Raw genomic sequence first — 26,993 nt, forward strand, 5'->3', positions numbered from 1 at the left:
TTTTAGAAACTTGAACATTTTTTACAGAAATTAAAAACATATAGTAACGTTTAAAGCAGTTATTTAAGGATGGCTAGGTGAATGAGAAAAATACATGATGTAAATACACTTAAATGGAGGCAATAAAAGAATTTTGCATTTAATATCTTCGATCTTCCAATTACAGTTTTAAGTGCCTTCAAACATAGCTAAAGTTTAAAAGCTTCTACGCCCAGGTCTAGGGTTCGAATCCCAGACTATGCAATTTCTTGCAGATTATAAGAAATTCAGGTTTCAAGTTTCGGATACAGCGATTTATTAATGCAGACTATAGAAGAAATGCTTACAAGAGATCTTTAACATGGTGCAAGTAAATCTTGACAGGGATGGATTTTTATAAGACGGTTCAGATGATGCAGTTATGCGTAGATCGTCATAAAGCAGGTAGTATTATCGGTTGTTGAATCGTTTATGTAATATTTCTCATAAATATAATATCATAATAAATCAGCGTTATAAAAATAAGTTTTTCCTAGCTAAAATAAATTGTAAGAAAATAAAGGGCAAAAGTGAAGAAAGAAATGAATTTATTTTTTAAGAAATTCAAACTCATTAAAAAAAGGGAATACATGTCATTTTTCAATAATCAATATACTTGGTGATAAAAATTTAAAATAAAAAAATCTAGTGGATCTCGAACTAGTACTGATGCTCTTAGCTATACTTTACTTTGGAATTGTGAAAGTTATTTCTTGTTACTATTTTGACCTAACAAAACATACAGAATCTGGCAATTTAACACCTATCTAAACCCACATTAAACTCATATTAAAACAAAATCCCCAAGTTGATACAACAATTCATCAAATCATAAGCATAATTAAAATTAAACAGACTCAAAGCTCCATTGTTGAATTAAACTCCCTACTTACTACCTTTTCCGAAGCCTCCACTAAACTTTCATTTCTTTCTCACACGCCATTATGATATAATTAAAATCAAACCCATAACATACTTAAAAATCAAAAGAAACCTTTAACAACGTAAAAAATATATCAAAAGATTTTTTTTAATTAAAGTTAAAAACTCTTCATAATCTCATCTCACGGGGCTCCAGTGTTGCCGTAAGTGTTAACAAGCGCAAGAGCATTACTAGTAAACCTTTTCAGTGTGTTCACTCGATCATAAACGGTCGTCTTGATCTCTCCTGCTTCATCCATTTCTTCATATTCGTCCGTACACGTATCCTCATACGTCAATGCTGCACTCATCCACGTCTGCACGTCATTCACCTGTGAACTAAACGTCTCCTCCGATGAAGGAGCCGCCGCAACGCGGCTCATGTTGCGTAGTGTTCGGAGAGAGTCTCTAATGGAACCAACTGCCTCATCTAAGTATGAAACACAGTCTTGGACTTCGGCGGCGGAGCGTGAGATCTTGGATAGAAAAGCCAGCGTGGATTTTGCTTTTGAGAGGGACACTCCGGTTGCGATCTTTGCTAGCCTCGCGGGACTGTCTTGAACGACGGAGGCGTAGCCGGCGAGAGAGTTGAAGCAGAGGTCTTGATAGAGAGTAGCGTTGCAGCTTGTTCGTATGAAATCTAGATCGTTGGTTGTGGCGTTAAGTCGTGGAGGGGAATGAGCGGCTGAAATTGATCGGTAAATGAAGAGAAAGGTGGTGAAGAGAAGAAACGTCGACGTATGGCTCTGGCTAACCATTTTCACTGTTTTTTCTTTGGTGGGGTTTCTTGCTCCGGTAAAGATTTTAGTTGAGTGGTGGCCGTTTATGTAGGCCTAAAGGTGTATAATCTCTATAAATTAATAATGTTAGGAACTTTAAAATTTTATTAATTTATAGAAATATTAATTTATAAAAGTTTCCTTATTTAAATTTTCATTTTAAGATATATTTATTCAAAGATAAGAAAAATATTTGATTTTAATGTATAGACTTTAATTGTTATTTTTTTTTTAAATTGACATTTATATTAATTTTATTATATTATTTGGTGTATATAATATATTTGCATAGAACTTAACTATGGTTTTAAATATAATATTACTAAATCTCATCAAAAATATATTAATTGTTAAGAAAATATAAAGATAATTTCATTATGAATATAAAACAAACAGTATAATAATAGGTCTTTAGTTATATAAAATATGTATACATATAAATTATTAATTTATAATTTTAATAAGACTATATATTTACATAGAATTTTCTAAAAAAAATATTATCTTATTATTTTATCGATTTGTGTCAAATTTTGAACCGGTCCAAGTTGAGACCGGCGAAATTTATTAATTTATGGTAATTATTAGTTTATCGAATATTAATTTATAGAGATTTTACTGTATTAACCTTCTTTGTTTTATGTATTTACTAGATTGCCACCAGCAGCATATCTATAAACTAAAAATGGAAACACATTAAATTAACGGGGAATGAAATCGGGCAGTACCCAGTTGCAACTTGCAAGTAACACGGATAAGACCTCAATATCTTTCCATTTAGAAGCACCTTAGGGTAATAAAAAGAAACTTGAAATGAATCTCTTCAATCAACTGAGATTTACTTAACAAACTAGGATAAAATCTGCGTCTTACACATGTTTAATTTATATGAAAATTATTTAAGAAATATTGTATTGAAAAATAAAATTTATATTCTTAACCGAATGAATATTTTTGGCACTTAAACAATTTTTTAAAAACTTTTTTTTAATTACATAATTTGTTTACTGATGAGCTGATCTCATTTTTAAAAATATTTTAGGTAAAAAAATCACTTATCGCATAAGAACCTAACGTTTAGGCCGAAGAATCTAGGCCTACTATTTGGTTATAATGAAACTATGTCAGCTCGGTTTTATATCATTATTTAGCAATTTAAAAGTTAATTATGGTTATGAAAAGTTTACGTTCACGTGCAAATCCTATATATTTTCAATATTTTTCTCATTTTTGTGTCGTTTTTTTTATTTTGGTTATTGCTCGATGTAAATATTTATTTTTGAGTTTATTCTCATTTCGTTATCTTGTTTTGGCTTGAGATTTAGAAAATGTTTAAGATTTAAAATTATTAAAGAGATACATACTTAGGTTAAGATCTGCGTCTTGTGCAAAATAAATATTTTATTTTTATTACTTATTTTATGTGTTTCTGCATATTATGAAATAATAAAATAATAATTATATTTTAAATATCTAAGAAATCAGTTAATAAATTGGCGTGCGCATATAAATCAAACAACCGTTCTTGTTTATTCTCAATCATTTTAGGGAATAAATCAAAATAATCAATCTTATCTATCGTATATGATACATAATTAAATTTAAATGATATTAACATAGATATATAGTATACTTTTAATACAAATATTTATTAAATGAGGTTTCTACTCATATGATTTTATGATTATTTGCATATTTTTGTAACAACATTTTACACCAACGATTTTTTTTGAATGTGGAATGTTTAGTGGTTTCAATAATTTATAATCATTTGAAAAAAACAATGAAGATTTTAAAAATAAAATATTAACTTTTCAATATATGTTCAACGTAGATATCAAAATATAAATATGTATTTTCATATGATGTATAGTTTAATTTAAAGGATGTGAAATATAAATATATATATATATATTAACATAAACAACTATTAAATAAAATTATTTATTGATATGATTTTATAATCATTGTATCTTATTATAGAAAAAATTTAAACCTTGATCACAAAAATTTATGTGAGACTTTTAATAGTTTAGTAATTTATACTCGTTTTGAAAAATTCAAAATACAGCATATACAAAAAAAATCTAAATTTTTATTATATGATTAATGTAATTGTGTAATTTGTTTTAATAATAAATAATTAAAACAAAAAAGATAGAAAATATACAAATTGTTAGCAAATCTTTATTTTTAAAATTATTAATTGCCATATATATCTTAATCACATTAGGTAATTCTATAGGTTTTATTTAAAGAAAGAATATTTAATAATTTCAATTTGATAAATGAAAGGTCCATAATAGACATACTATATAATATATAACATTCACTAGCAATTTAATTTTGGATTAACAAAATTCTTAATTGATTCTCAAACCGCCGTAGGCAAAATTAACATTCTACTTACGTGACAACTCAGCAGAATACTTTTTTAATTAATACAAACTACAAATTATAACTTTTAAAATGTTTCTCCAATGATATAGGGGGAATTTACAATTATTTCAAAGTTTAACGAGGGCAAGTGCATCCACGCCTTCCCTTACTAGATCCGTCCCTGCTACTAGTCATTTTGTCTGACGTCTTGAATTCACGAAATATGTTTTAGCCTATGACCAATATACAGTTTTCGCACTACTAGGAATATACATGGTTCTGTTTTTTTTTATATAATTCCAAATCAATACATTAGCACAAAGCTGGCTAATTTATTGGGCTCTGATAATAAAGGAGTCGTATGCTATATGGTATCTTAACCAACTTGTAATAACCAACTTGTAATAAGTTTGTGACAAAAAAAACTTGTAATAAGCAGAGTAACCTCGCATTTTTCTATTAAAAGTTATGTTTCATGTTTTAATAGTATAGAATTTTAACATTTATGATAGCTTATACGATTTTCATGATAAATTTTTTAAGATGTTCTCATAGTATATTATTATAAGTAAGGATGTCAAATGAATTATTCACGTCTAAATGAATATTTTATTTCTTTGGACATTGATGATTTAAAGTCAAATAGAATCATATACAAATAAGAATTGGGATATTAGAAACCTGATAATAAAACATAACATATGCTGTTTTGACTAAAAAAATGTGATTTCTAAGCTTTGATAGAATTTTTTTTTTTTTTTTTTTTGCTTTGATATAAAATATGAGTAGGGTTTAAGCAGGGCCGGCTGAGGAATAGGGACAAGGGGGCGTGGGCCCAGGGCCTAATTGTTTTTTTGCATAATTAGTGTTAAAATGGGGTCTGATTTTCAAAAAAATAAAAATAAAAAGGGGTCCAAAATTTTTAAGTTATCCATAGAGTATATGTAAATTTTTTTTTGAAAAACTATTTTGCCCAAAAGCCCATAATTTACTTGAGCCGGCCCTGTTTAAGTTAAGATTTGAAAATCCATTACTATCATGGTATTAGGAGAAAGAAAATAATTTCTTTTTAAACAGGTCAAACATACTATTTAAGAAAACATACAAAACACCACACAATCTTATGATAGAAGACTCATAGGTTGTGACTGTATTGTAATTTGACTCTAAGGTCCTTGTCGAGTGAGATCCAGGAGTCTTTCCAGACCTTAGTTGACAGCCCATTTCGTATTGCTTTGCCCACGCTTCCTCTAAGTAGTTCTCGACTATGTAAAATGCTTCTCCACCCATGAGAGCAGACCGTGGGAACTTGAACTTCCATAAACGACTTGTTATGAAAATATTTTCCTAGAAGTACCCTGGTCAGTAGACACTCCGGGTTTGATAGGATACACTACGCATGTTTAGCTAGAAAGGCTTGATTAAATAACTGAACACCCTTAGTCCTAAGCCGCCTCCTGCTTTAGGCTTAGTGAACATGTCCCAAGCCACCCAACACATTTTCCTTACTCCATCAGATGTATCCCACCAAAATCTAGTAAGAACTGATTGTATTATTTTACATAAACTCGCAGGAAGCTCGAAACAGGACATAGCATATGTGGGGATTGCGGTCAGAATTGCCTTCAGCATAGTTAACTTTTCGGCTTTGGAGAGGTGTCTTGTAGACCAATTCGAAACTCTTTGTCTAATGCGATCCACAATCGTTGTGAATAGATCCTTCTTTCTCCTGCTAAAATGCTCAGGTAAAACCAAATACTTTCCGGATCCTCCTTCCTTATCAATTCCAAAGGTTTTTTTCACAGAATTTTTTTATCTCGACTGTTTTTTTATTGAGAATGTGATTGAAGATTTATCATTATTGATCTTCTGTCCTGAAGCTAACTCATACTCTTTCAGGATGCTCATCAGTGTGTCGCAGCTGGTTGGGGAAGTTTGACAGAAAAACATTGTATCGTTCACAAAGAGGAGATGATTCACCCTTGGACTACCATTGGCCACTCTGATACCTTGCAAGATACCCTCTCTTTCTGCTCTTTGACATAACCTTGAAAGCACTTGTCCACATAGGATGAATAGGTACGAGGAGAGTGGATCTCCATGTCTTATACCTCGTTGAGGGATTACGGAACCATGTACTGTGTCATTGATTAGATACGAATAGGACACTGTAGATACGCATTGCATAATTAATTGTGTCCATTTTCAATGAAAACCCAACTGTTGGAGGACCCTTTCAATGAATCTCCACTCCACCCTATCATAAGCCTTAGACATATATGTCTTCACTGCCACTGTACATTTTTTTTCGCTTGTGATGTTTTGAGAAATTGAAGAACCTCATGTGTGATTAGAATATTGTCTGCTATGGACGTCCCTGAAATGAATGCTGACTGATTCTCCGAAATGATCAGATGAAGAACTGGTTTCAGTCTTAATGCTAATAGCTTAGAGATAATCTTGAAAAAGACATTGCATAGAGCGATATGGCGATAATCTGCAACTTTCTTTGTCCCCACAATCTTTGGTATTAGTCTAACGTGTTACGTTTTGTGAGGGTCGGAGTATACCAGTGGAGAAGAATAGTTGGATTTCCTTGGTGACCGCAGGGCCCACAACTTCCCAATTAGCTTGGAAAAAACTGTATGAGAATCCATCAGGGCCTTAAGCTTTATCATGATGAATGACAAATGTAGGTTCTTTGATCTCAGTTATAGATGGTTCCTTTATGAGAGCTTCATTTACTTGTTGAGTGCAACATATTACGCTAGAAATTGTTTTACTCCTATTAACGTTGAAATATTGCCAATCAGATCAAATTTTCATTTCTCTCACTTACTCCACTCACTATTGAAACAAAAGGAAATATACACTAAATATTACTCTTGGTTACATGAGAGTAATTTTATTTCTCTCTCTTTTACTCCATTTTTTTCTTTCACTTTTTTGTTTCCTCCCACTTCCACTTATTATATTCCTCTCATTTACTCCACAAACAACCAATCACACTCATAGTTACTACCTTAAGACAGGTAATATATACATGCATTACTCATTTTATGTTTATTTTTCAGTTTTGACATTTGCCTAGTTTGTATTCCAAATGATGTATAATAATATTGATTTGACCTTTTGAAGAGTGTTGGTTAAGAATGTTATGGTCCCGATGGAGAATGCTCTCGGTCGCTACTTGGCTCGAGCTGTTTTCTTTTACATGAGGACCATTGACATTATCTGTGTGGGACGGTCTACCCTTTTGATTTAGTCACCTTTTCAAATGAAAAAGTATTCAGAAATACATAATGATGGTTTTTAATTAATTATGGATTTTAATTTTGTACAGATTCGTGGCGAGACTGGCTCAAAATCTACACTCAGCAAAAGAAAATGACATTTAGATAAGACATAAAGATAGGGTCACAGGGGAACATTTATTCCTATTATCCTATAACGTTCCCCTTTTGTTCCTAAAGCACTCTCTGATTAACTAACCCACCTTTGACATTTTGAACAACAACCTCGACCAAATTATTTTTGAGAAAAATGGATGGTGTTTTGATGATACTCATAGAGATAAACTTACTAATATTAACGATACAAATTTAGTTTGATCGTTTGCGATTATGGATGGGAATACTGGATTTTCTGTTTTTCTTGTTCTACTCATTAAGTTAATTTGTCAGGTCAAGTGAAATCAAATGAAAAAGTCAAAAGGATATAATTATGTCTAATATCCAAATGCCGTGAATTATGGCAGCACAAATGATTATTCTTTAAAGGCGTGGTTTGTTTCTCAAAAACAAAATTGTCATTTTTAACTAAAAACAATTGTCATGCGAGGTGTGTTTTTGAATTTGAAGTAATTTTCAGTTATCTTTTTCTTTCATCGATATGTTTTTGGCTGTCTACAAAAAATTCAAATTCACATAATTTATCTTATTGGCAAAAACTATTTTATCCATACAGCAAACTTTGTATATGGCTGAAAATATAAAAAAAATAAGCAGAAAACATGGTCGAAAGTATAATCATTTATATCATTAGAATTGATTGTTACCTTTTTCTTTCTTTTCTTGCCTGTAGGCTGTAACAATATTTCATGATTTACGCAAAAACAAAAACAATATTAATTTCATGATAAGAAAATGGCAGAGTGTAATTAACGAACACGAAAAACAAGGAAGAAATTTTACCATAGCTTCTTACGCTAAAACATCTACTACACTATTAATAGTTTTTTAAATGAAAGATTGATATTGATTTAACGTTATAATTGAACGATTGTGTACGTAGATTAAGCTAAACGGATGATGTCTTTAATGGAGAGGGCCAGAAAGTGGTGATGTTTCCATCCATTACATCCTACTTTGATAAGGAAATCGATTCCTCTAAAAGACCAAACAGTGGCTTAGAATCTCCCCATAACGTGATACAAGTATATCCAAATTACGTATATAGTTTGATCATGGACATCCACGAAGGTCTAATTAGGTTATGGAGCTTAGGTTTACTGTCTCTCTTTAGACCATGAATCAGAGCAATGTAAATTAGTTATTTCCTCAATATCCTTACCAATGTGACTGACTTAGTTTGATAGAAGATATTAACAAGTGGCTCATAGAGAATTCAGTGTATGAGGAAATATACTTTTGATAATGTACGCTAAAATATACTTATGATAAAATTTATATGCAGTATAAGTTTGTGACCATGGAAAATATTTGTTTAATAGTATCCGGCAGTAATATGGTTGTTTCGTTTTGCATGAAATGATGATCCCATACGAACAGGCTATTTTTTTTTATATACCAATAGGCTATTGATATAGTTATTAGTTATTACCTTACATTTTTTTGTACTTGGCGCTTGTATGGTATAAATTGTATCGATGGAATTGATGTGGATCGTAAGTTATTTGCAATAGTCCGTATACACTTTACGGTATGCAAATATTAAATATGTATGTAAAAATATAGCAAATTTTGTAGTGAACGTTAAGTTATGGTCGTTTGGAAAAATTGTATTTGTCTTGTGGTTATTGATTAACAATATAATTGAAAGATTGTGTTATTTTCAACAATATTTTCGACAACATATTGAATTTGTGTTCTCTAATCGCTTAAAAGCTGTTAACTCCCTTCTGCTTTTAAGCCAACAACAACGAAGGAAACAGAAAAAAAAAACGAAGGAATACGATTTGTTTTACTGTTATTATTTGTTGGCATCGACAAAAACGATCATTATATATATATATATATATATATTATTGACCATCACTGCTAATCTATTATCATTCTTGTTCGTTAAAATGATTTTATATTGGCTTCAGGCTCATATTGTAACTCACAAAGGGAGTTTGGGTTCTGAGCTAAGCAGGCCAAAGAAGCTCTTTGTGTAAGTAAACTTAAGATTTTGTTACAAAAGGGGAGTTTGGGTTCTGAGCCAATTCTAACACCATATGTATTTTCTTGGTTAAAGAACTGGGGAAAAATTAATAGACGCAAATGCAAGGGTGCTGGTTTTGCATCCCTTAGATGCATGGAGTGCTCAGTTTGCCTCGGACCAGACACTGAGATTCAAGAAGCAGGGTGCGGTGGCATCTTCTTATCAACTTTCTCCTTCGCTACACAAAACGTCTGGTTCGTTGTATCATTCGCCAAAACCGCACCACCACCCGCCAAACGCAACGCGTAAACCGGAGTCCCGTTTGTGTAAAACAACCCCCAGTTCTTCTCAGACAAAGGTCCAGGCCTTGTGTCCTCATTGTAAAGCTCGTAGATATACGTAGCAACCGGAACTCTCAGTCCCAGTTATGAACAAAACACCATTGAGGCAGATACCCGTGTAGAGTTTGTACATTGATTATATGAAAGAATAATTTAAGTCAATTCTATAACCAACACCTGTCTTGTTGATCACGTGCTGTATCAAGTTACTATTGTAATTGTTTGCATTCTCCAGTCGCGTCGCGCTCTAGACCGTCTCCCTTCAATGGCCAGCCAGACTCCGTCACCACGACGGGAATGTTGGTGAGTTAAGATAAGAAGTAAGCCGCGTCATAAAGACGTTTGTGTAATGTAGTAACGTGTTGGCGTCTACAGCTTCTTTTTTGGCTTGGAGAGGCTGGAACAGTGCGTAGTCTAACGGTATAAGCCGTTAGACTGATGATAGACGCAGTCAGGGTACACGTTGAGCAAGAACGGTGAGTTTGTAGAGTGTAGGAACTTGAGGAGAGGGATGATCACTGGATCCCAAGTCTTGTTGAAGAAAGCTCGAGGAGGGAAAGAATCAAGAATGATGGTTGAAGAATGTGGGTTGATACTTTGATCTGACGAGATTGGCTGTGACGAGAGCGGCTTGGATGTATTTGAGGGTTGCATCTTGCATCTTTTCAAAAAAAAACTCACCGAGATGAGGGTTGCATCTTGCATCTTCCTCAACATCTTTTTGAAAAAAAAATATTTTCAAAACAATTCACTCGATACCGTTTTTATTTACCTCTAATAAACTCACCGAGATGCAACATCTTCTACTCGTAAGTATACTTTGCGTAACTGCCATCCAAATAAAAAGTTATCGTTTTGAAATCACCCTTACTTTTATCAGATACCCAATTGATCCAACCCTTACTTTACATGGTTATAGTTCAGGCGACAGTTTTAGTCAATTATATTATCCGACTATCCAACCTTGTACGGTTGTACCCATAATGCTCATGCCTAGTCTCAGCAACAAACTTTGTAGAATGTATATATTATTTATCCATTGCGAAAACAAGAGAGTAGAGATCATAGGAGCAAGCAAGAAGCATCATTCAACATAAATATCCAATCAAGTAATCTCTACACCATTTTCCTCATGTGGTTTTCCAGTTATATAAAAAACAACACAAAACCACATGATGACTTTCTTTTTTTGCTTACATCCACAAAGGAAACAAATAATCTCCCCTTCAATAAAAAGGAACAACAGTGAAGCAGCAGATTCAAGAAAAAGAAAACAAAAAAGGTAGACTGAAGAATCTCTCGTAAATAAAAAACCCGACAGAGAGATAAGAGAAGAGAGGACGGACACGACCGTAGTAGCTTTTTTTTTAGACAAGTTCCGAGGAAACTTGAAGAGTTACTAAGAATGGAGAGATATACAATTTTACAGTAGACAAAATGGATCGGTGGTGTCCAAACGAAGAATACTGATGATGATGCACGGGATGGATATTATTATTATGATTGATGACGATATATCATTTTACCATACCAGGGATGTTAAAGCTGTAATTGACCAGGGCCTTTTCTTGAGGATCTTGATGGAGGTCGACTGTTGTCTGCAACTGATGATGATCTCGAGGAAGGTGGTGGTTTATGTTGTTCTTCTTCTTCATCTTCAGATCTCTTCACCTCCTAAAACATCAAATTAAAGATATATATTACGTCAAAACAACACTTAACAGACTACTCCAATTGGTAACGTTTGTAAATCTAACAACAGCTACATAATTTCTTTTATTTCACATTTTTCCGTAAAACTGAATGATGATATGACTAAACATAGAACTTGATTTGGCAAAGTTGTGTAATTTAATTTGTATAAAAAAAACTGTTGAACTGTGAAATCGTTCTGTGATCAAACATAGGTTGCGCTGTCTTTACCTTTGATGTAGAAGAAGAGGAAGTGGTATATGTGTACTTGACATTATTCCTTGCCTGGACACGATGCTGACTCTGTACATTCTCAAATTGTTGCAACCGTGCAGCAAAATTGATTCCCTGGTGAGAACTGGTGATATTAATGTCTTCTGCATCATCGTCCTCGTGATGATTCATATACTGCGAGAATGGAACTCCTGACGATGCTCTGCTTATTTGGTCTCCACCGCCACTGAATGAGTACGTTGGGACAGTTTTGAGTCTTGTCCGAAGTATCTTAAACGCCGCACTTTGCTGCATACATGAGAAAAACAAAACTACTATAAAGAGCCACCGATGTTGCCAAATGCCAAAACATCGGACAAGTTGTTGTTCTCTACTTCGGTTTTTTACCTGAGGAAGTAACATTAGAAGACCATAAAGTGTTTTCAGCAACCATGTGTATCTTCCTGGTTCCAGAAGCTGTAAAGGAGAAAAGGTTTCAATAGCAATGAAAAGAAGAGGCCGGAAAAAGGAGATATCTATTTGGGTTGAGATAAATCAAGCAAACCTGCAATCTAAGGTAAGTAAAGATTGGAGTTTCGAGAAGCCGGATCAATTTATCAAGCTGTACAAGAAATTTGACGTTTATGTCTTCTTCTACCAATGATTGAATCACGACACTTGCGTGCTGGTACGCCTGTCAATAATTTCATTTGCTAATATTCAATATCGGATGGTGATCTTTTAAGAAATATACAAGAAATCATTTTTTTTGCTGTTGTAGGCTACCTGAGCTAATAAGCAGAGGCTTATAATAGCCATAGGTGAATGGCACCATGAGGCGTACAAGGCAACAAAAAGTTCTCTCCCTTCGCGATTGATGAGTGAACCTTTTAGAAGACCTCTTAGTTTTGATAACTCTGGGGCTGTAAGCAAAATCAAATTCAATGCCTGAAACATTAAAGGGAAAAAGAAAATCTGGTTATTAACAAGTCAAAGTGAGAAATAACATGAACGGAAAAAGACTTCTAAAACATGCAAACTAAACCAATCATCTAAATGTTTCAAACATTCCTTAACCGAAGAAACTTCGGAAAGGATAAATACCTGAACCATGGTTGAAGCAAAGTCAAGATTATCTTCTCCCTCGAGTATAGTTGAGAGCTCTCGATAGACTCTTTCGGCATCCAAAAGTACACACAATCTCCGGACAATAATTGCACCACGCCTGAACGACATATGTTTCGACCAACTTAATAATATGTTATTTCCAGAAACTTTAAGACAGATTATAAGATATGAGTAACCTTTCCAATAGAGAATTGTCAGCTCGAAAATTGTGGACTAAAAAGACGATAAGATGGCGAAAGTATTGTGGATCTTTTGCTACACCAGCATGAACCTCCAGAACCAAGAGCACCACCTATGATATATTTTCATGTCAAGATAGTTCAATATCAAATAAATTTAATATTAGATAAAACCAACCATATGCAGCATAAAATTCACCAAACTAAACTCATGGAAGTAAAACTCACGTCATCAGAAGAATCAGATAGTGCTTTTAGCAGTGTGTCAAATATGTCATTCAGGAAGCACAGGACCTGTTACGACATTCCCAATTTAGTTATAAAGCCACGAACAAAAGGAGTGATTTAAAAAAAGATTGGTGCCAAAGAGAGCTGATCTCTTCACCTCAGTACGATGCTTGTTCAAAAGTGTTGATATCCAATTCAAGGCTTCAATTCGGGTAGCCTCATGATCGCTTGATAGCTGCCTGTAATTGCAAAAACTCACAGGTCACAAAATCGGGCGAACAATGACAGCATTCAGAAGGATCAAACAAAGGCATAGGAAAAAAAACTAACCTCCTTGCTACAGAGAGGATCGCACCGACATCAAAACCATCTGAGGGTTCAACATGGATTGAACGAAGTTCTTCGTTGGTTTCACGAGCAACCTTATGCAAACCAAAACAAAAACACAAAGAAAGTGAAACGTTGCATACGAGAGCTACAGTTTTCATCACTTGAAAAGCACTTACCACCCTGATTTTTTCTTCTTTGTCAGATATGCAAGGCAAGATAGCTCCAAGAATATCAGCATAGTAACGCACGAGCTGGTCACCTCCGAGTTTTACAAACTCGTTTATCTACAAGAGTACAATTTTTATTTTAAACACATATTCCTATGAATCTCCAGTAAGAGGCCAAACAGAAACATGGATTTTTCTTCTTACCCATGTGATAGCCGTTAACCGAGTGAATTCATCAGAAGAAGACGCCCTCTGCACCAGTATTTCAGCCATGCGACCATAATCTACAGACTTTCAACAATAGAACTACTCCGGTCAGAAATGTAGCGATGAAATCTTATAGAAAGTACACTAATAACAAGAAATGAGAAACCTAAAGAAAAACATACTGAAAAGGGATTTTGTAGCAGGATTTTAAATCAGGACACAGCAGAAAGCTTACTGGTGAATTTTTAATCTCTTGAAGAAACTCTGACAGAGCTGAATCAGCTTGCTGTCGTATTTCATGACTAGAGTCGCTCAACATATTGAATAACCCTGGGAGTTCGCCGAAAAACACAAATAAATAAACTTGGATAAGGCCATATATATATATATATCTAGCTGAAGTTATCAAAACTACAATTACCATCAAGAAAATCTGGCAGAAACCCGAGCATATCAATGTCTGGAACACTGTCAAGAACAGTGATCCATCCTACCAGAAATTGTCGAACATAAGGGTTTAAAACGTTCATGCGTTCTTTTAACAGGGGTATGAATTCCTCAATACTGCAAAATCCAAATGCCAAAAAAGTGAAATCACATGGAGAGTCAGTTCTTTGAAGTTAACAATATCAGTTTTGTTTCTGACAAGCACAACCGAAAAAGCTAGCTTACACACCTGAATTGATCACTCTCTGTCACAATATCCTATTCAACAAGGTACAAGTATAACTCTAGTCAGCATATGATCAACCAAAATATATATAAACCACTAATGTGTAAGAAAAAACTATCCATACCTTAACGAGGCGATCCAAAAGATGAGCAGCACTTTGGACATTGGCATCAGAATCAGCCGAGAGTTTGCATAAAGCATCAAAAATCTTATTGAAGAACAAAATGAACTCCCCTCTCACAACCTGTAGTAAACCACATGGTGCATCAATGGCTATAGCACATAAGATAAAACCAATCGACACGGATGTTAAGTACTATAGTCTTTACCTTTGCAATGTTATAGAGAGCTTCACATGCATAGTACCGAACTCGGCTATCTTGATCGGTAAAGGAGTCAATCACAGGTGGGACTATTTGCTTCACGTTCGACAAATCAAAATCAACAATCAGATTGGATTAGAGTAAAAAATAACATTGATAAACAATGTAGCAGTCTATTTACATATAGATACCTCAAGGTATTGAGCAGCTTCTGTGGCCAAACCAACAGTTACAGCAGCTAAGCCAATGAGTCCACCCTATGCAAAAATACAAAGAACATTGCAGTAAAAATCGAAAACCCTAACAGATCTAAAAATGCTAAAGAAATCAAACCTTTCGATGATTAGCTTGAGGAGATTTAGCAAACTCCTTAATCAACACATCAATGACTTTGGAGATCTTGTCATGGTCACCCGCAGCAATTAAAAGCTTCACAGTATTCTCAATCTACAAATCAAAAAGACGCAAAACGCACATATCATCATCATCGTCATCGTTATGAAAACCCTAAGATGCAGATTTGATTGACAAACCTCAATCGCAGCATTTTTGCGCTTCTCGTAGAGTTTATCGGAGAGGTTGCGATGAACGGCGGCGGGAATCGCCGAAAGAGCGTCTGACATGTTGTAAACAAGAATCAACCTAAATCGAAATCTCCGACGACCTAAATCGCGATCAGAAGAGCGGCGGAGTGTTCAACACGAAAGCAATCAGATCTGCTGAAGAAGAAGAAGAAGATGGAGGCGACTCATCTGTGGCTACGCAGTTACTCGCTTTCCCCGAATGAGTTTTGATTTGCGGATTAACGAAATTTATGACTGTTATTAAATTTTATTTATTTTCGTTAATGCTTTTATTTTGTTTTTGATGGGAAAAAAATCAACACACAAGTCACAAGTGGTGTTTTTCTGTAAAAGAAGTAGAGACACAATGAAAAGTGCGTGATCACAGTACGAGATGACATATTATGATATTAATACCATATATAGAATTTGCAAATATTTTTAAATTTAATTTTTAATGATTTCTAAATATTACTAATGTATTTTTTTCTTAAAATTACAAATACATTTTTGTTTAAACATGATTTTTTTATTAAAAAATACTGTCATTTGGACTTTTTATTTGATAAATTATTTTGAAATCTGTTGTTATTGAAAATATTTTAAGTTATAAATTTTAAGATTCAGTGTTTTGGTAGAAATTTTTAGTTACAAAAAAATCAAAAATCTCATATTTTATGAGTTTCTAAATTAGTTTTAACTAGAATCATTGTAATTTTCAACTCACCTAAAGTCATCTAAAACTAAAAAGTTTACATTCTAAAATAGTAACTATACATACTGTAAAAGTAATAGCTGTTTTTTTAAGTTTTATGTTTGCATGTGTTAGTGACTTAGTGTTATGAAAGTTAACATGTTTGACATATCAGTAGTGGCTATTATATAATAATATAATGAACTATGTGGGTATACAATTAAAGTATTTTGTGAATATAAGAACTATGTAGATGGCTAATTAATTTGTTACCTTCATCATTATATTCTAAGTTGATTATCTGAAGAGAAACCATACATACAATCTCACGAGTATGGATACTCATACTACAAAACATTAATGAAATTGAATGTTCAAAGTTCATTGCCATTGTAAGGTTATCTCCTCGACTTCACTTGGTGGAATGGTTAACTCTTATTAGGCCCGGGCGTTCGGACCGGTTCCTTTCAGGTCTGAGTTTTTTGAGTCCTAAATATTTAGACCTAATAGGTACTTAAAAATTTTCGGTTAGGACCGGTTCTTCTCGGATCCGGGTCGGTTCGGGTCTATAATTAAAATACCCATAAAATGTCCGTAATTTTTCGGATCCATATCGGGTCCGGGTATTTAGGATCTAAAAAAGACATGATATACTTAATTCCATCAAATTTAGTTGATATTTGTCATATATATTTAAAGTTTTACAAAATAACTTAAATGAAACTATTAATAATTAAAATAAAACATTTTTAAACTCTAAATTTTACATTTTAAAACTTCATATTACTTAAAAATGTTAAAAAATAATAATAAATGTTGTTAACAAAAGATATTTCAACTAAATCATAAAATAATATATATAAAATAGAACACGAAAACATTATAGTTTTAGATATACATGTTTTTAAGTCGGGTACAAATCGATTCTTATCGGATCGGGTATATTCAGGTTGGTTCTTTTCGGGTCCGGATCTATTCGGGTCGGTTCCTTTCGGTTCCGGTTCTTTCGGATAAAAAAATTTAGACCCAAAAGGTATTTGTAAATTTTCGGTCCGGTTCCGAATCGGGTATTTTTGGGTCGGTTCCGGTTTTCGGGTCAGGTTAAAATGCCCATGGCTAACTCTTGTCATCGCTTAACAAAACTGAGGAAATCAAGACTTGAGAGCAAAATACTATCTACAACAGTTCATTGGAAACACAGTGAGTCAAAGATAACTACAACAGTCTATATCTTTTAGGAGTCGATAAATGAAAGTGAAGGACTTTTATGTGAGATTTCTACTTTTTTTTGCGATATTGAGATCCATGTGTACATAAGCAAGAGAAGACACAAAGACGAAGAAAAACGCCGATACAAGCATGTTTATTGGTTTGAACGTATAGTACACCCGCCAAAAAACGTCACATAACATTAATCAGTTTTACAAAAATATGAATTCTACGCCTATTGCTATACTACGATTGCACCATGTGTTAGCGAGTGCTTGCTAACAACAAGAAAAGAAATTATAGCGATTGGTAGAAAATGCTAATTAAACTCACTTTGATAGTCAACTTGTTAACTATAGTTTCAACAAGCGGTCAGCCAAAGGTCAAGTTCAAGTAACATCTGCCAGCTCCATAGGTCATCAATCTCCTACATAGAATAAGCCATTATAGCTTGAGAAAACACCCTTTTGCCGAGCTCCCCTCCCCCCATGAGTAAACCTGTAATCCTCTTGTTATCTGAAGGCAACCCCAGTGCGAAATTGAGTATGGTCCATATGTTATCTTTTTCCCAGCTTGGTTAGCAGGTTCGACGCTAGTGAACGACTATACTCTAGTGCTAGGAGTCTTAAAGAAAGTTGTCCATGGCTTAGTATGATATGGTGGTGACAATATCACTGCACTATCATGGTAGTAAACCAACTGAGATTCTGACTGGGTTATCTCCAATGGGAAAGGTCCTAAGGAATGAGTCAATATATATAGCAGCACTTCAAGCGTAACAGTTTCACCCGTGCCAAAGGGGTAGCTCCCAAGCCTATTTGCTTCTGATATGTTCCAATAACAATAAAAAATGTCTCGAGACTTCAGACTTATTGAAAGCAAAGGAAAAATTTACTCTTGTTTCTTCAAAATATATATCGTCTCTTGTGTTTTGTTATCAAATCCCCATGACTTTCACTTCATCAGAAATTCAGACAATATAAAAAAGGTTTGATATGTTTATTATCACAAATCCAACACTAAAAGAATTAATCCTCTCTCTCTCTTTTCCTCTTTGCTTTTACATGATTGATACATTCACCAAGACAAATGAAACAGCCTTTCTTTCTCTATTTGAATTGCCTCACATCACCATCATTCGCTCCCTTACCACTTTACATGTACACATTCATTCTCCTACATCCTCTTTCCCATTCTTGCAAACCTTCTCGCTACTCCGAATATCACCGCCTTTGTCAACAGCCCTTTGTCCAATGTACACGCAAGCGCAATCGCCCCTCCCACCACTAGCATCTTCGGTATGTTTTTCCCAGACAACGGCTTCTCATCTCCTGCAACCTCTCCTGTCGAATCCCTCTCGTTCATAAACTCCTCCACACTCACTTTAGTGTTGATTTGAGCCATGATGGCACTTGGTGATAAACCTGCTCCTGCTGCTTTAGCCCTCTGATACGCACGTAACCCTGGCTCTATTTTCTTCACCGCACCCCACATCCCCTGTCTCACCCCGAGCTTTGCTATCTCCCACGGTATCCCCATATCTTCGTGATGAAATAGTAGAACCTCGCAAGATGTCATCTCACCATTCCCTCTTTTCGATTCAACTACACAAACGATAAAAAAAAAAAAAAAAATGAAATTACATAACATAGACAAAAGTACATGACAGTGGTACTACATACCTGCACGGATGCACCAGCTTGAATAGTATAAGTCAACACGCCGTGGCTTGCTTTGTCGTGGTACAGACAGGTATTGTACTCCCTAAAACAAAATACAATAGAATAACAAAACTCAGATCCACAAGAACCTAAACAAATTTTGGGGCTATAGACAATTTTGTAAGAGTTTATTTATATTATTATTTATTTACAAATTTAAAGGCCTGTATATATATTTAACTTTTTTTTTTAAAGAACACTACCTTAGTAACGCAGTAAAAGACTCGGCCAGCGTCCCATATTCTCCGGCCTATGATATACTCCCTGTCGCTACAAAAGAACGGGAACTGCCACAAAAGATACCACAGTCAATAGAGCGACAAAAAAAAAAAAAAAAGCTTGGTATAAACAAGAAGAGAGTTGTGTGTAACCTTGCGGACCCATTGAACAACCATAGTCCCAGTATCCTTACAAGCCTCGAGCGTCGACGAAAACAAAAGCATATCATCCCAGTTGGAACGGAAGTCATCATCCCAGAAGAAATCCCTCACCATCTCAGGAGTGGCGTCTTCGAACACAGTTCTGCTACGGTACTGTGGGGGCCCATCGTGAGGATCTCTTCTCCAAGCTTGGTAAGAGAAGGTGGGAGTAGACCGGTCCATCATCTGAATCCAGGAAGGACCACCGTCTTTGACCTCGACCAAGTTCCATAGATGCCTAAAATCATCGCCCGTCACAAACCCAGATTTCTCTTTATAAACCTGGCGAGATTCAAATGAATTGACGGTGGTAGTAGTAGTGGCGGCGGGAAGGGGAAGGTTGTTGTTGAAGAAGGTGAAGATTTTATCATCTCTGGCCCAACTTGGTCTCCATACCCAACCCACCAAAACCCCGACAACGACAGCGATCCAGAGCGGCGCTATGAAAAGTAAGAGATCAGGGGAGCAGAAGGTGGGGAAGAAAGAACTCAGCTCCATCATCTAGACCACTGAGATGATGGAGAAACGAAGTAATCGGGGTGATTGCTTGGAGACCAAGGGGAGGAGAAGGAAAGGGAGAATAAAAGAGACGGTAAAAGGAGGAAAGTAATCTATATTGACCCAGTTGGAAATTTTGTATTCTCAATACCCCACTTCTTTTCTAACTACCCTACCATATTTCCCTTCTCTTTATTACCCTCAGCTATTATATTATTATCTATTTCTTGCTGACCCCACACCTTACTTTCTAATTTTAAAAATAAAACACGGACCCCACAACTTACTTTCTAATTTTAAAAATAGAAAGCGGACCCCTCATCCTCCCACATAAAGTCCATAATTAATGGACACCTAACAGGCGACCCCACACTCCATCTACCTCTCTCCTTCGCACAGGTGTCCATCTGTTCCCTTTTTTCAGATCCTGCTCCCTTTTTTCCAACCACCTGCGATTTCTTCTTCTCTTTCAAGCTCCATTGGCGTATTTTGGAGGTTATTTTGACGAAAATTGGTACGATTTTTTCACGAAATTTTCATACTAATATACTACTTATGTTCTATGTGTTATGGGTAACGAAAAAAATAAAAACTTAGCTGTAAAAATCTTAAAAGTTTTCAAAGGTTTTGAAAATAAAACTTGGAGAAGGTTCTCTTCTTTTAACACGATTCTTTTAACACGAGTTTGATAGGAAAAAACATAAAAATGTTGTTAGACGATAATGTGGGTTTTGTAACATGTTATTTGTTGATTAAACATACTTAAACTGATGAAAGATTAAAGTTTTAGGTATATTGGTATGAAAATGATGTTTTTTTCAGGACTATTTTGTATATTTCTACTTATTTTTCACTGTTTTAAACCAAAATAATACATTAAAATATTGGTAGATGATATTGTGGGTTGTATAATACCCTCTGGGTTTGTTAAAAGGTTTAAATCAACAAAAATGAAAATTTATAGAAAATACTGGAATTACTAGTACTACTAAGCTACAATATGTATTACTTGTATTACTTGTATTACTAAATAGAGTATGTACCAAAGATCTTGGACAACTTAAATTCTTTAAACGGTTAACTCATCATAATTTTTGTTTCAGGAAATCTATGGCCTCACCTATTACAATCATATGTTTTGATTACGGAGGAAGTTACATCAAAGATGGGGGTGAGAGAAGATGGATCTCGGGAGAAGATGAAATTCACACTCTAGTGATGAAGACAGCTGTGGAAGAGATTACGTATTCTGAATTGGTTGAAAGTATATGCAGAAAGATTAAGGCAAATGGAGATGGGATGGTGAAGATTAGTTACTTTCCAATGGTATTGTATTCGAACAAGCCATCATATATTTGGTGTGATGAAGACGTTTTGGGTTATCTCATGCAAGTAAATCATGATAAATGTAGAAGTGTTTTACATGTGGAGATCAGCAGCGACATGGATGATACATATGGTGGTATGTCACTTTTAGGAGATGATGATGAGACTGATGATAGCTATGTTGGTCTTTCTGATGAAGATGATGATGAAACTGATGATAGTTATGTTGGTCTTTCTGATGGGACCGAGGAAGATGACACTGAGCAAGATGGAACTGATCAGGATCATGAGATGGATGGTGTGGTCGCGCTTTACACACCCGAACAACATGAAGACATTGAGATGCATGAGAATTTAGAGCATGGGTATGAAGGAACAGAAGTAAGAGTGGAAGAAGAAGCTGGAGGAGAGGAAGTTGAAGCTGCAAGAGCGGAAGTTGAAGCTGCAAGAGCCGGAGTTGCAGCTGCAAGAGGAGGAGTTGAAGCCACGACTGCAGTAGAAGAAGAATGGGATGATGGTCTCGATTTGGTTAAGGGTCAAGAATTCAGAACTAAGGTAGCCATGCAAGTTCTAGTTCAGAGGGGTGCGCATAAGAATGGTTTTGAGTATGAAACATTGAAGTCCGATACTGTGAGATTTGTGGCAAAATGTCGAGGAGCCAAAGAAGGTTGCAAGTGGTATTTGCGTGTAGTAAAGCTTAAGAATTCAGATCTTTGGACGGTTAGAACTTACAACAAGTCTCATACATGCTCAGTAGTAACTACAAGTACCCTTAGAAACAGAAGAAGAGGCACACCACATGTTGTCGCATCTGTTTTGAGTGAAGAATATCCCGGTAGATATGACACACCAACACCAGCTGATCTGATCAGTATGGTTACCCACAAGGTTGGTGTTGATGTGTCGTATGCCACAGCATGGAGAGGAAAAAGGATGGCTGCTAATGAAGTCCGAGGTACTCCGGAAGAGAGTTTTTCTATGATACACTCCTACATGTACATGCTTAAGTTGAAGAATCCTGACTCAGTAAGTTATGTTGAAGTGGATGCGGCAAAAAGATTTAAGTATCTATTTTTCGCATTTGGAGCTTCCATAGAAGGATTCGCAGCGATGAGGAAAGTTATCATTGTGGATGGAACACATCTAAAGCATGTTTATGGTGGAGTTCTGCTTGTTGCGACGGCTCAAGATCCGGATCGTCACCACTACCCTATCGCATTTGGTGTAGTTGATGGTGAGAAAGACGAAAGCTGGATGTGGTTTATGAATAAGTTGAGGTCAGTGATAGCAGATGAAGGCGAATTGGTGTTTCTTTCGGATAGAAATGCGAGCTTGATCAAGTCAATACGTGAGGTGTTCCCAATGGCTGCACATGGGTATTGTATCTGGCATTTGTCTCAAAATGTCAAAGGACATGTTTTCAACAACAGAGACGCTTGCGCAAGCAAGTTTACAGAGTGTGCACATGCTTATACAGTGGCTGAGTTCGATGATCTCTACGATGCCTTTTCCAGAAGGTATCCTTCTGCTGCGGCGTATCTGGAGAAAAGTGTTGAAGTGAGAAAATGGGCAAGATGTTACTTTGAAGGAGACAGATACAATGTTAACACAACTAATGCAGCAGAATCCATTAATGGTGTTCTTCGGGAAGCGAGGAAATTCTTCATGCTACCGATGATTGATGTTATCATCAAGAAAATGACTGAATGGTTTAACAAACATAGGAAGAAGGCAGCTGAAATACCAGTCACAAAGAAGCTTGTGCCAACAGTGGAAAAGGAGTTGTCAAAAAGATGTTTGGAAGCGAGGTGTTTAGATGTTGTTGAGATAAACAGCTTCCACCTTGAGTACAATGTCAATGGTAGTGACGGAAAGATTTATACGGTTGATTTGGCAAGAAAAATGTGCACCTGCAGGTGTTTTGATCTAGACAAAATCCCATGTGTTCATGCTGCTGCTGCTGCCAAGTTCTTGAGCGTAGGAAGAGATCTTCATCTACAAGAGTTTTGTTCAAAATACTATTTGGTGGAGTTGTGGGCATTGGCATACTGTAGGACGATTTATCCAGTTCCTCATATGTCTGAATGGGTCATACCTGATGAGATTCGAGCACTTAAAGTTCTTCCCCCGGTATACGAAAAAAAGAAAGGACCCACTCAAAAGCAAAGGTTTCCATCAGCCGGAGAATCTCGTGGACGAAGAAGAGGACGCGGAAGGGGAAGAGGCAGGGGCAGGGGAAGGAGAGGCGGACGTTTGCATGAGTATTTTGAATGTGGAAGTACTTCTTCCCCCACTGAGTAACATGGAACTCTTGTACTAGGTAACACTGCACTACTCGGTACTACTGTGAACTACTATGTGTAATATGGACTACTCGGTACTACTGTGAACTACTATGTGTAATATGGACTACTAGGTACTACTTTGGACTACCTTGAACTACTTTGAACTACTTTGAATTACTATGTAGTATGCATGTTTCAAAGAACTTTTGTTTTTGTCTTATTATTTATTTTTAGAAAAAATATCTCATATATTACGAGATTATATGGTCATATTTGTGTTTATTTGCCAAATTAGACATAGAATACTCTTAAATTCTGAAATTAGTTGAAAACCTCTCATTTCTATAGAAAACATCCTTCTACTTCTATACTAATGTCTTGATGTGAAGGCCATAATGGGATGAAATTCCGAAAATACGCATTTTATTTAAAAAAATTATGCCAATGTGTTATATATAATCTAAAATTGTCTAAATATATTTGTATTACTAATAAATTTAATTTCTTCAGGTTGTATTACTTAAAAATGTTCTTTTTTACAAAAATATTACTATGAAGAATGAAATATTACTACTTCCTTGAGTACTACTAAGAGTATTCAAACATGTTTTGTTTAATATTATATTTACACGTTTTAGACATGTGCTATTTTTTTTTTTATATTTTACACGTTTTACACGTTTTAGACATGTGCCATTTTGTTTCTTATATTTTTTTTTTCTTATTGTTGACAAATTTTGTTTGTCTTAGTAATACATAATAAACCTAGTAGTACAAATGTGCTTTCTTAAGACTTAGATCATTTTGTCCTCAATTGGGCCAAACCTGCTGCAAGACAATCACACAACACAGAACATCCTACATAAGAGATATCATTCAAGTTTTACAGACCAACAAGCAACAAAACATAACTTCTTACATAAGTTCCTCATCAACAGTAGGAACAAGAACACTTTCAATAACCTGAAAATTTATACCAAACAATATATCAAACACATTGTATTCCACTCACTTAATAAAAACAAAACAACACGTAACACATACCTTAATTTCTCCAAGTGTGTCGTACAAATCCTCAAGAGGATAGCCCTTCATGCTGTTACTTTGGAACCGCTTTTTACACATCCTCGGACACTTACTCATACAGCCTTCTACACCTTCTCTAAATCGTGCTTTCAGAGCTGGGATACACTCAAATGCCAGAATCTGATTGTCAAAAGAAAAAAAAAATCATAAGAAAAAAAAATACACTCGAAAAAAAGAAAAATCATAAGGATAAATCAAATTTACCTCCAAAGGAATTATGAACCCGGGAAAGTTGACATTATTCTTAGGTTTCCCTTTCAGATGCTTCATCACGCGAGTGATGGACCGGAGAGCATCTTCAAACGTCAACCGACCCCAAGGAAAGGTTTTACAAACCTCCACATCGTTGACGATTCTTAATATGAAAGGGTCGAACGGGGCATTATACCTTCCCTTCCCTCTGATAATCGTGCCTAAGAAGTAAAGCACTGCCATTTTGAGCCGATCCCCACACGCACTCATACTCAACAACTTCTCTCTCACAGATAGCATAGTGATCTCCTTATGTGATTTGAAATGCCTGTCTACAAACGCAAAGCTTCCAATCTTCTTATACTTAGCCGGGTAGTCATGGCAGTCCAATCCCGAGATGAGAGCATGCTCTCTCATTGAATACCGAATGGGCACTCCATTAACAGCAAACCAAGATGTGTCCTCTGACTCATGTAAAGGAACAGTGCGCAGTAGAAGCATCCACATACCCTGCAGCTTCAAGTTTGGTTCATCGGGCATGTGGAAAAAATGGCAAAACTGAGGGTGGTTTTCAAACCACTGGAGCTCAGGCTTAAACCTAGCCTTCTTCAGAAACTTCACCGTCTCGGTCACATAACACTTGCTCTGTATCTTACACGTCTGGGTGAACTCGGTGTTCTTGAAACATAGCTCATCAGGTGGCAGTGGTTGGCACTCCTGTAAACCAAATAAAAATTACATTAGCATTTGTTCCTTACTAGTCTGTTTATTAGCATTTGGAAATAATTTACCTGAGATGATGCAGACTGATTATCGGTTCCCTGATTATCAGACTCAATTCCGTGTGCTGACAGATCATCACTATCATTCTCTGTTGAAAGTTCTTCTACATGCTGCTCTTCTACAGGAGCACTGTTTCTTTTTGTGGACTTTTTCTGCTGAGATTTTTTTCTCCCTCGACCTCGGCCTGCCATTATCTATAGCCTCTCAATATCTTGATCCCCTGAATATATACATACACAATAAACGTTCAATAACCACCAACGCTAACAAACCCATTCAATGAAATATCTACAAAATAAATCATTGATTCTTATAGCTGTCTGATCTCAAAACCCTAAATCATTCATTCAATAATAAAACTCCAACCAATCAATTCGATCACTACATCACAATTAATCAATCACTCAACTCGGTTTCACATATCAAACAGTCTAGGACACTCTATCACCAAAACAGTTAGTCTTCAATAATCACTAGACTTATCTCAAATCTGAAACCAAACTTTCAATCTCTATAACCTCAAAACCAAACGTGTCCAAGTTTCAGTCTCTGTAATCCTCATTCTGAAAAAAATCTGAACCTAACCGATTTTCAACCACAATACTTTCAAACGGACTTTCAAACCCAAACCCACAACAAAATCAATCAAAAATTTGAGAGAGAACATACCTTTTACACGGAAGAGACGAGAACGAAAACAGGAGATGGGAGATGAAGTCTAGGGTTCCGTCGATTGCGTCGCCGACAGAAGGAGCGGGAGAATAGAATACGCCGCAGGAGCAGTTGATTCGATCAATTTTTTCAATTGATTTCGTCAAATCTAGGGTTACAGACTGATTTGGGGAAATGATGAAATCTAACAAGGAAGGGCACGAGGGACTAAGGGAAAATCAGAGAAGAAACAGTGAAGGAAGCAGTCGATGCGGTGAGCTTCATCGTTTTCGTCGGTTCTAGGATTTTTTTTCAATTTTCAGGTTTAGAAGGTTTAGAAGAGAGTGAGAGACGACAAAGGAAGAGAAAAAAGAAAAGAACGCGCGGATCTGGTTAGGGATCCGACTAATAGTGGGTCGAGTCAAATAGTTTAGGTTGGATCCTGTAAATACTTAGTTTCATTAAGGGCAATTTCGATTTTCACCACGTTTCTGATTAAAATATATTAAAAATTATATTGTTTTTAATTGGTGGGATAAAATAGAATGAACATAGGAGTTACTGGGGCAATCCAGAGTAAAGTCCGTAAAAGGATAAGGATTA

General features: G+C 35.4%; 5 protein-coding genes across 6 annotated transcripts; 1 reads left to right on the forward strand and 4 right to left on the reverse strand.

The window, feature by feature from the left end:
• Positions 1-782: 782 nt before the first annotated feature.
• Positions 783-1,849, reverse strand: LOC111213990 (pectinesterase inhibitor 10-like). Its single transcript, XM_048768510.1, has one exon. It carries the CDS (start codon positions 1,695-1,697, stop codon positions 1,083-1,085), a length of 615 nt encoding a protein of 204 aa, XP_048624467.1. The 5' UTR covers positions 1,698-1,849; the 3' UTR covers positions 783-1,082.
• Positions 1,850-10,888: 9,039 nt separating this feature from the next.
• On the reverse strand, positions 10,889-15,785 carry LOC106405979 (protein VAC14 homolog). Its single transcript, XM_013846547.3, has 20 exons — positions 15,497-15,785; positions 15,297-15,410; positions 15,155-15,220; positions 14,970-15,059; positions 14,765-14,884; positions 14,644-14,672; positions 14,389-14,531; positions 14,203-14,297; positions 13,965-14,051; positions 13,770-13,877; positions 13,594-13,685; positions 13,421-13,502; positions 13,264-13,329; positions 13,033-13,148; positions 12,833-12,953; positions 12,515-12,676; positions 12,294-12,422; positions 12,137-12,205; positions 11,747-12,037; positions 10,889-11,497 (listed from the first exon to the last, which is right to left on the reverse strand). The coding sequence occupies exons 1-20, from the start codon at positions 15,584-15,586 to the stop codon at positions 11,363-11,365; spliced, it is 2,205 nt and encodes a 734-aa protein (XP_013702001.1). The 5' UTR covers positions 15,587-15,785; the 3' UTR covers positions 10,889-11,362.
• Positions 15,786-18,409: 2,624 nt separating this feature from the next.
• On the reverse strand, positions 18,410-20,168 carry LOC106405771. The gene is made up of 4 exons (XM_013846312.2): positions 19,522-20,168; positions 19,354-19,437; positions 19,112-19,193; positions 18,410-19,033 (listed from the first exon to the last, which is right to left on the reverse strand). The coding sequence occupies exons 1-4, from the start codon at positions 20,068-20,070 to the stop codon at positions 18,606-18,608; spliced, it is 1,143 nt and encodes a 380-aa protein (XP_013701766.1). The 5' UTR covers positions 20,071-20,168; the 3' UTR covers positions 18,410-18,605.
• Positions 20,169-20,175: 7 nt separating this feature from the next.
• Positions 20,176-23,948, forward strand: LOC106405770 (protein FAR1-RELATED SEQUENCE 5-like). Its single transcript, XM_013846311.3, has 2 exons — positions 20,176-20,581; positions 21,171-23,948. The coding sequence occupies exon 2, from the start codon at positions 21,178-21,180 to the stop codon at positions 23,692-23,694; it is 2,517 nt and encodes an 838-aa protein (XP_013701765.1). The 5' UTR covers positions 20,176-20,581; positions 21,171-21,177; the 3' UTR covers positions 23,695-23,948.
• A 499-nt stretch (positions 23,949-24,447) lies between these two features.
• LOC106404407 (uncharacterized protein At3g43530-like) lies at positions 24,448-26,976 on the reverse strand. 2 transcript variants are annotated; one of them, XM_048768511.1, is made up of 5 exons: positions 26,409-26,976; positions 25,748-25,959; positions 24,969-25,673; positions 24,723-24,884; positions 24,448-24,641 (listed from the first exon to the last, which is right to left on the reverse strand). In XM_048768511.1, the coding sequence occupies exons 2-5, from the start codon at positions 25,928-25,930 to the stop codon at positions 24,594-24,596; spliced, it is 1,098 nt and encodes a 365-aa protein (XP_048624468.1). In that variant the 5' UTR covers positions 25,931-25,959; positions 26,409-26,976; the 3' UTR covers positions 24,448-24,593. The 2 variants fall into 2 exon arrangements, with proteins under 2 accessions (XP_048624468.1, XP_048624470.1); XM_048768513.1 differs by having other exon boundaries at positions 25,748-26,976.
• Positions 26,977-26,993: the final 17 nt, after the last annotated feature.

Source organism: Brassica napus, chromosome C9 (assembly GCF_020379485.1).
Source record: "Brassica napus cultivar Da-Ae chromosome C9, Da-Ae, whole genome shotgun sequence".
NCBI classification, from domain to species: domain Eukaryota; kingdom Viridiplantae; phylum Streptophyta; class Magnoliopsida; order Brassicales; family Brassicaceae; genus Brassica; species Brassica napus.

Bases quoted from the DNA above. Each gene is read 5' to 3' on its own strand.
- LOC106404407 (XM_048768511.1), bottom strand. From the start codon at position 25,930: ATGGCAGGCCGAGGTCGAGGGAGAAAAAAATCTCAGCAGAAAAAGTCC. The intron at 25,674-25,747 runs GTAAATTATTTC...TTTGGTTTACAG, and splicing joins ATCAGTCTGCATCATCTCAG to GAGTGCCAACCACTGCCACC. The intron at 24,642-24,722 runs GTATGTGTTACG...ATAAATTTTCAG, and splicing joins ACACACTTGGAGAAATTAAG to GTTATTGAAAGTGTTCTTGT.
- LOC106405771 (XM_013846312.2), bottom strand. From the start codon at position 20,070: ATGATGGAGCTGAGTTCTTTCTTCCCCACCTTCTGCTCCCCTGATCTC. The intron at 19,438-19,521 runs GTTACACACAAC...CTTTTGTGGCAG, and splicing joins TTGTTCAATGGGTCCGCAAG to TTCCCGTTCTTTTGTAGCGA. The intron at 19,034-19,111 runs GTATGTAGTACC...TCGTTTGTGTAG, and splicing joins AAGCTGGTGCATCCGTGCAG to TTGAATCGAAAAGAGGGAAT.
- LOC111213990 (XM_048768510.1), bottom strand. From the start codon at position 1,697: ATGGTTAGCCAGAGCCATACGTCGACGTTTCTTCTCTTCACCACCTTT.
- LOC106405979 (XM_013846547.3), bottom strand. From the start codon at position 15,586: ATGTCAGACGCTCTTTCGGCGATTCCCGCCGCCGTTCATCGCAACCTC. The intron at 15,411-15,496 runs GTTTGTCAATCA...TTTGATTTGTAG, and splicing joins GCAAAAATGCTGCGATTGAG to ATTGAGAATACTGTGAAGCT. The intron at 12,677-12,832 runs GTATTTATCCTT...TTAATGTTTCAG, and splicing joins TTGCTTCAACCATGGTTCAG to GCATTGAATTTGATTTTGCT.
- LOC106405770 (XM_013846311.3), top strand. From the start codon at position 21,178: ATGGCCTCACCTATTACAATCATATGTTTTGATTACGGAGGAAGTTAC.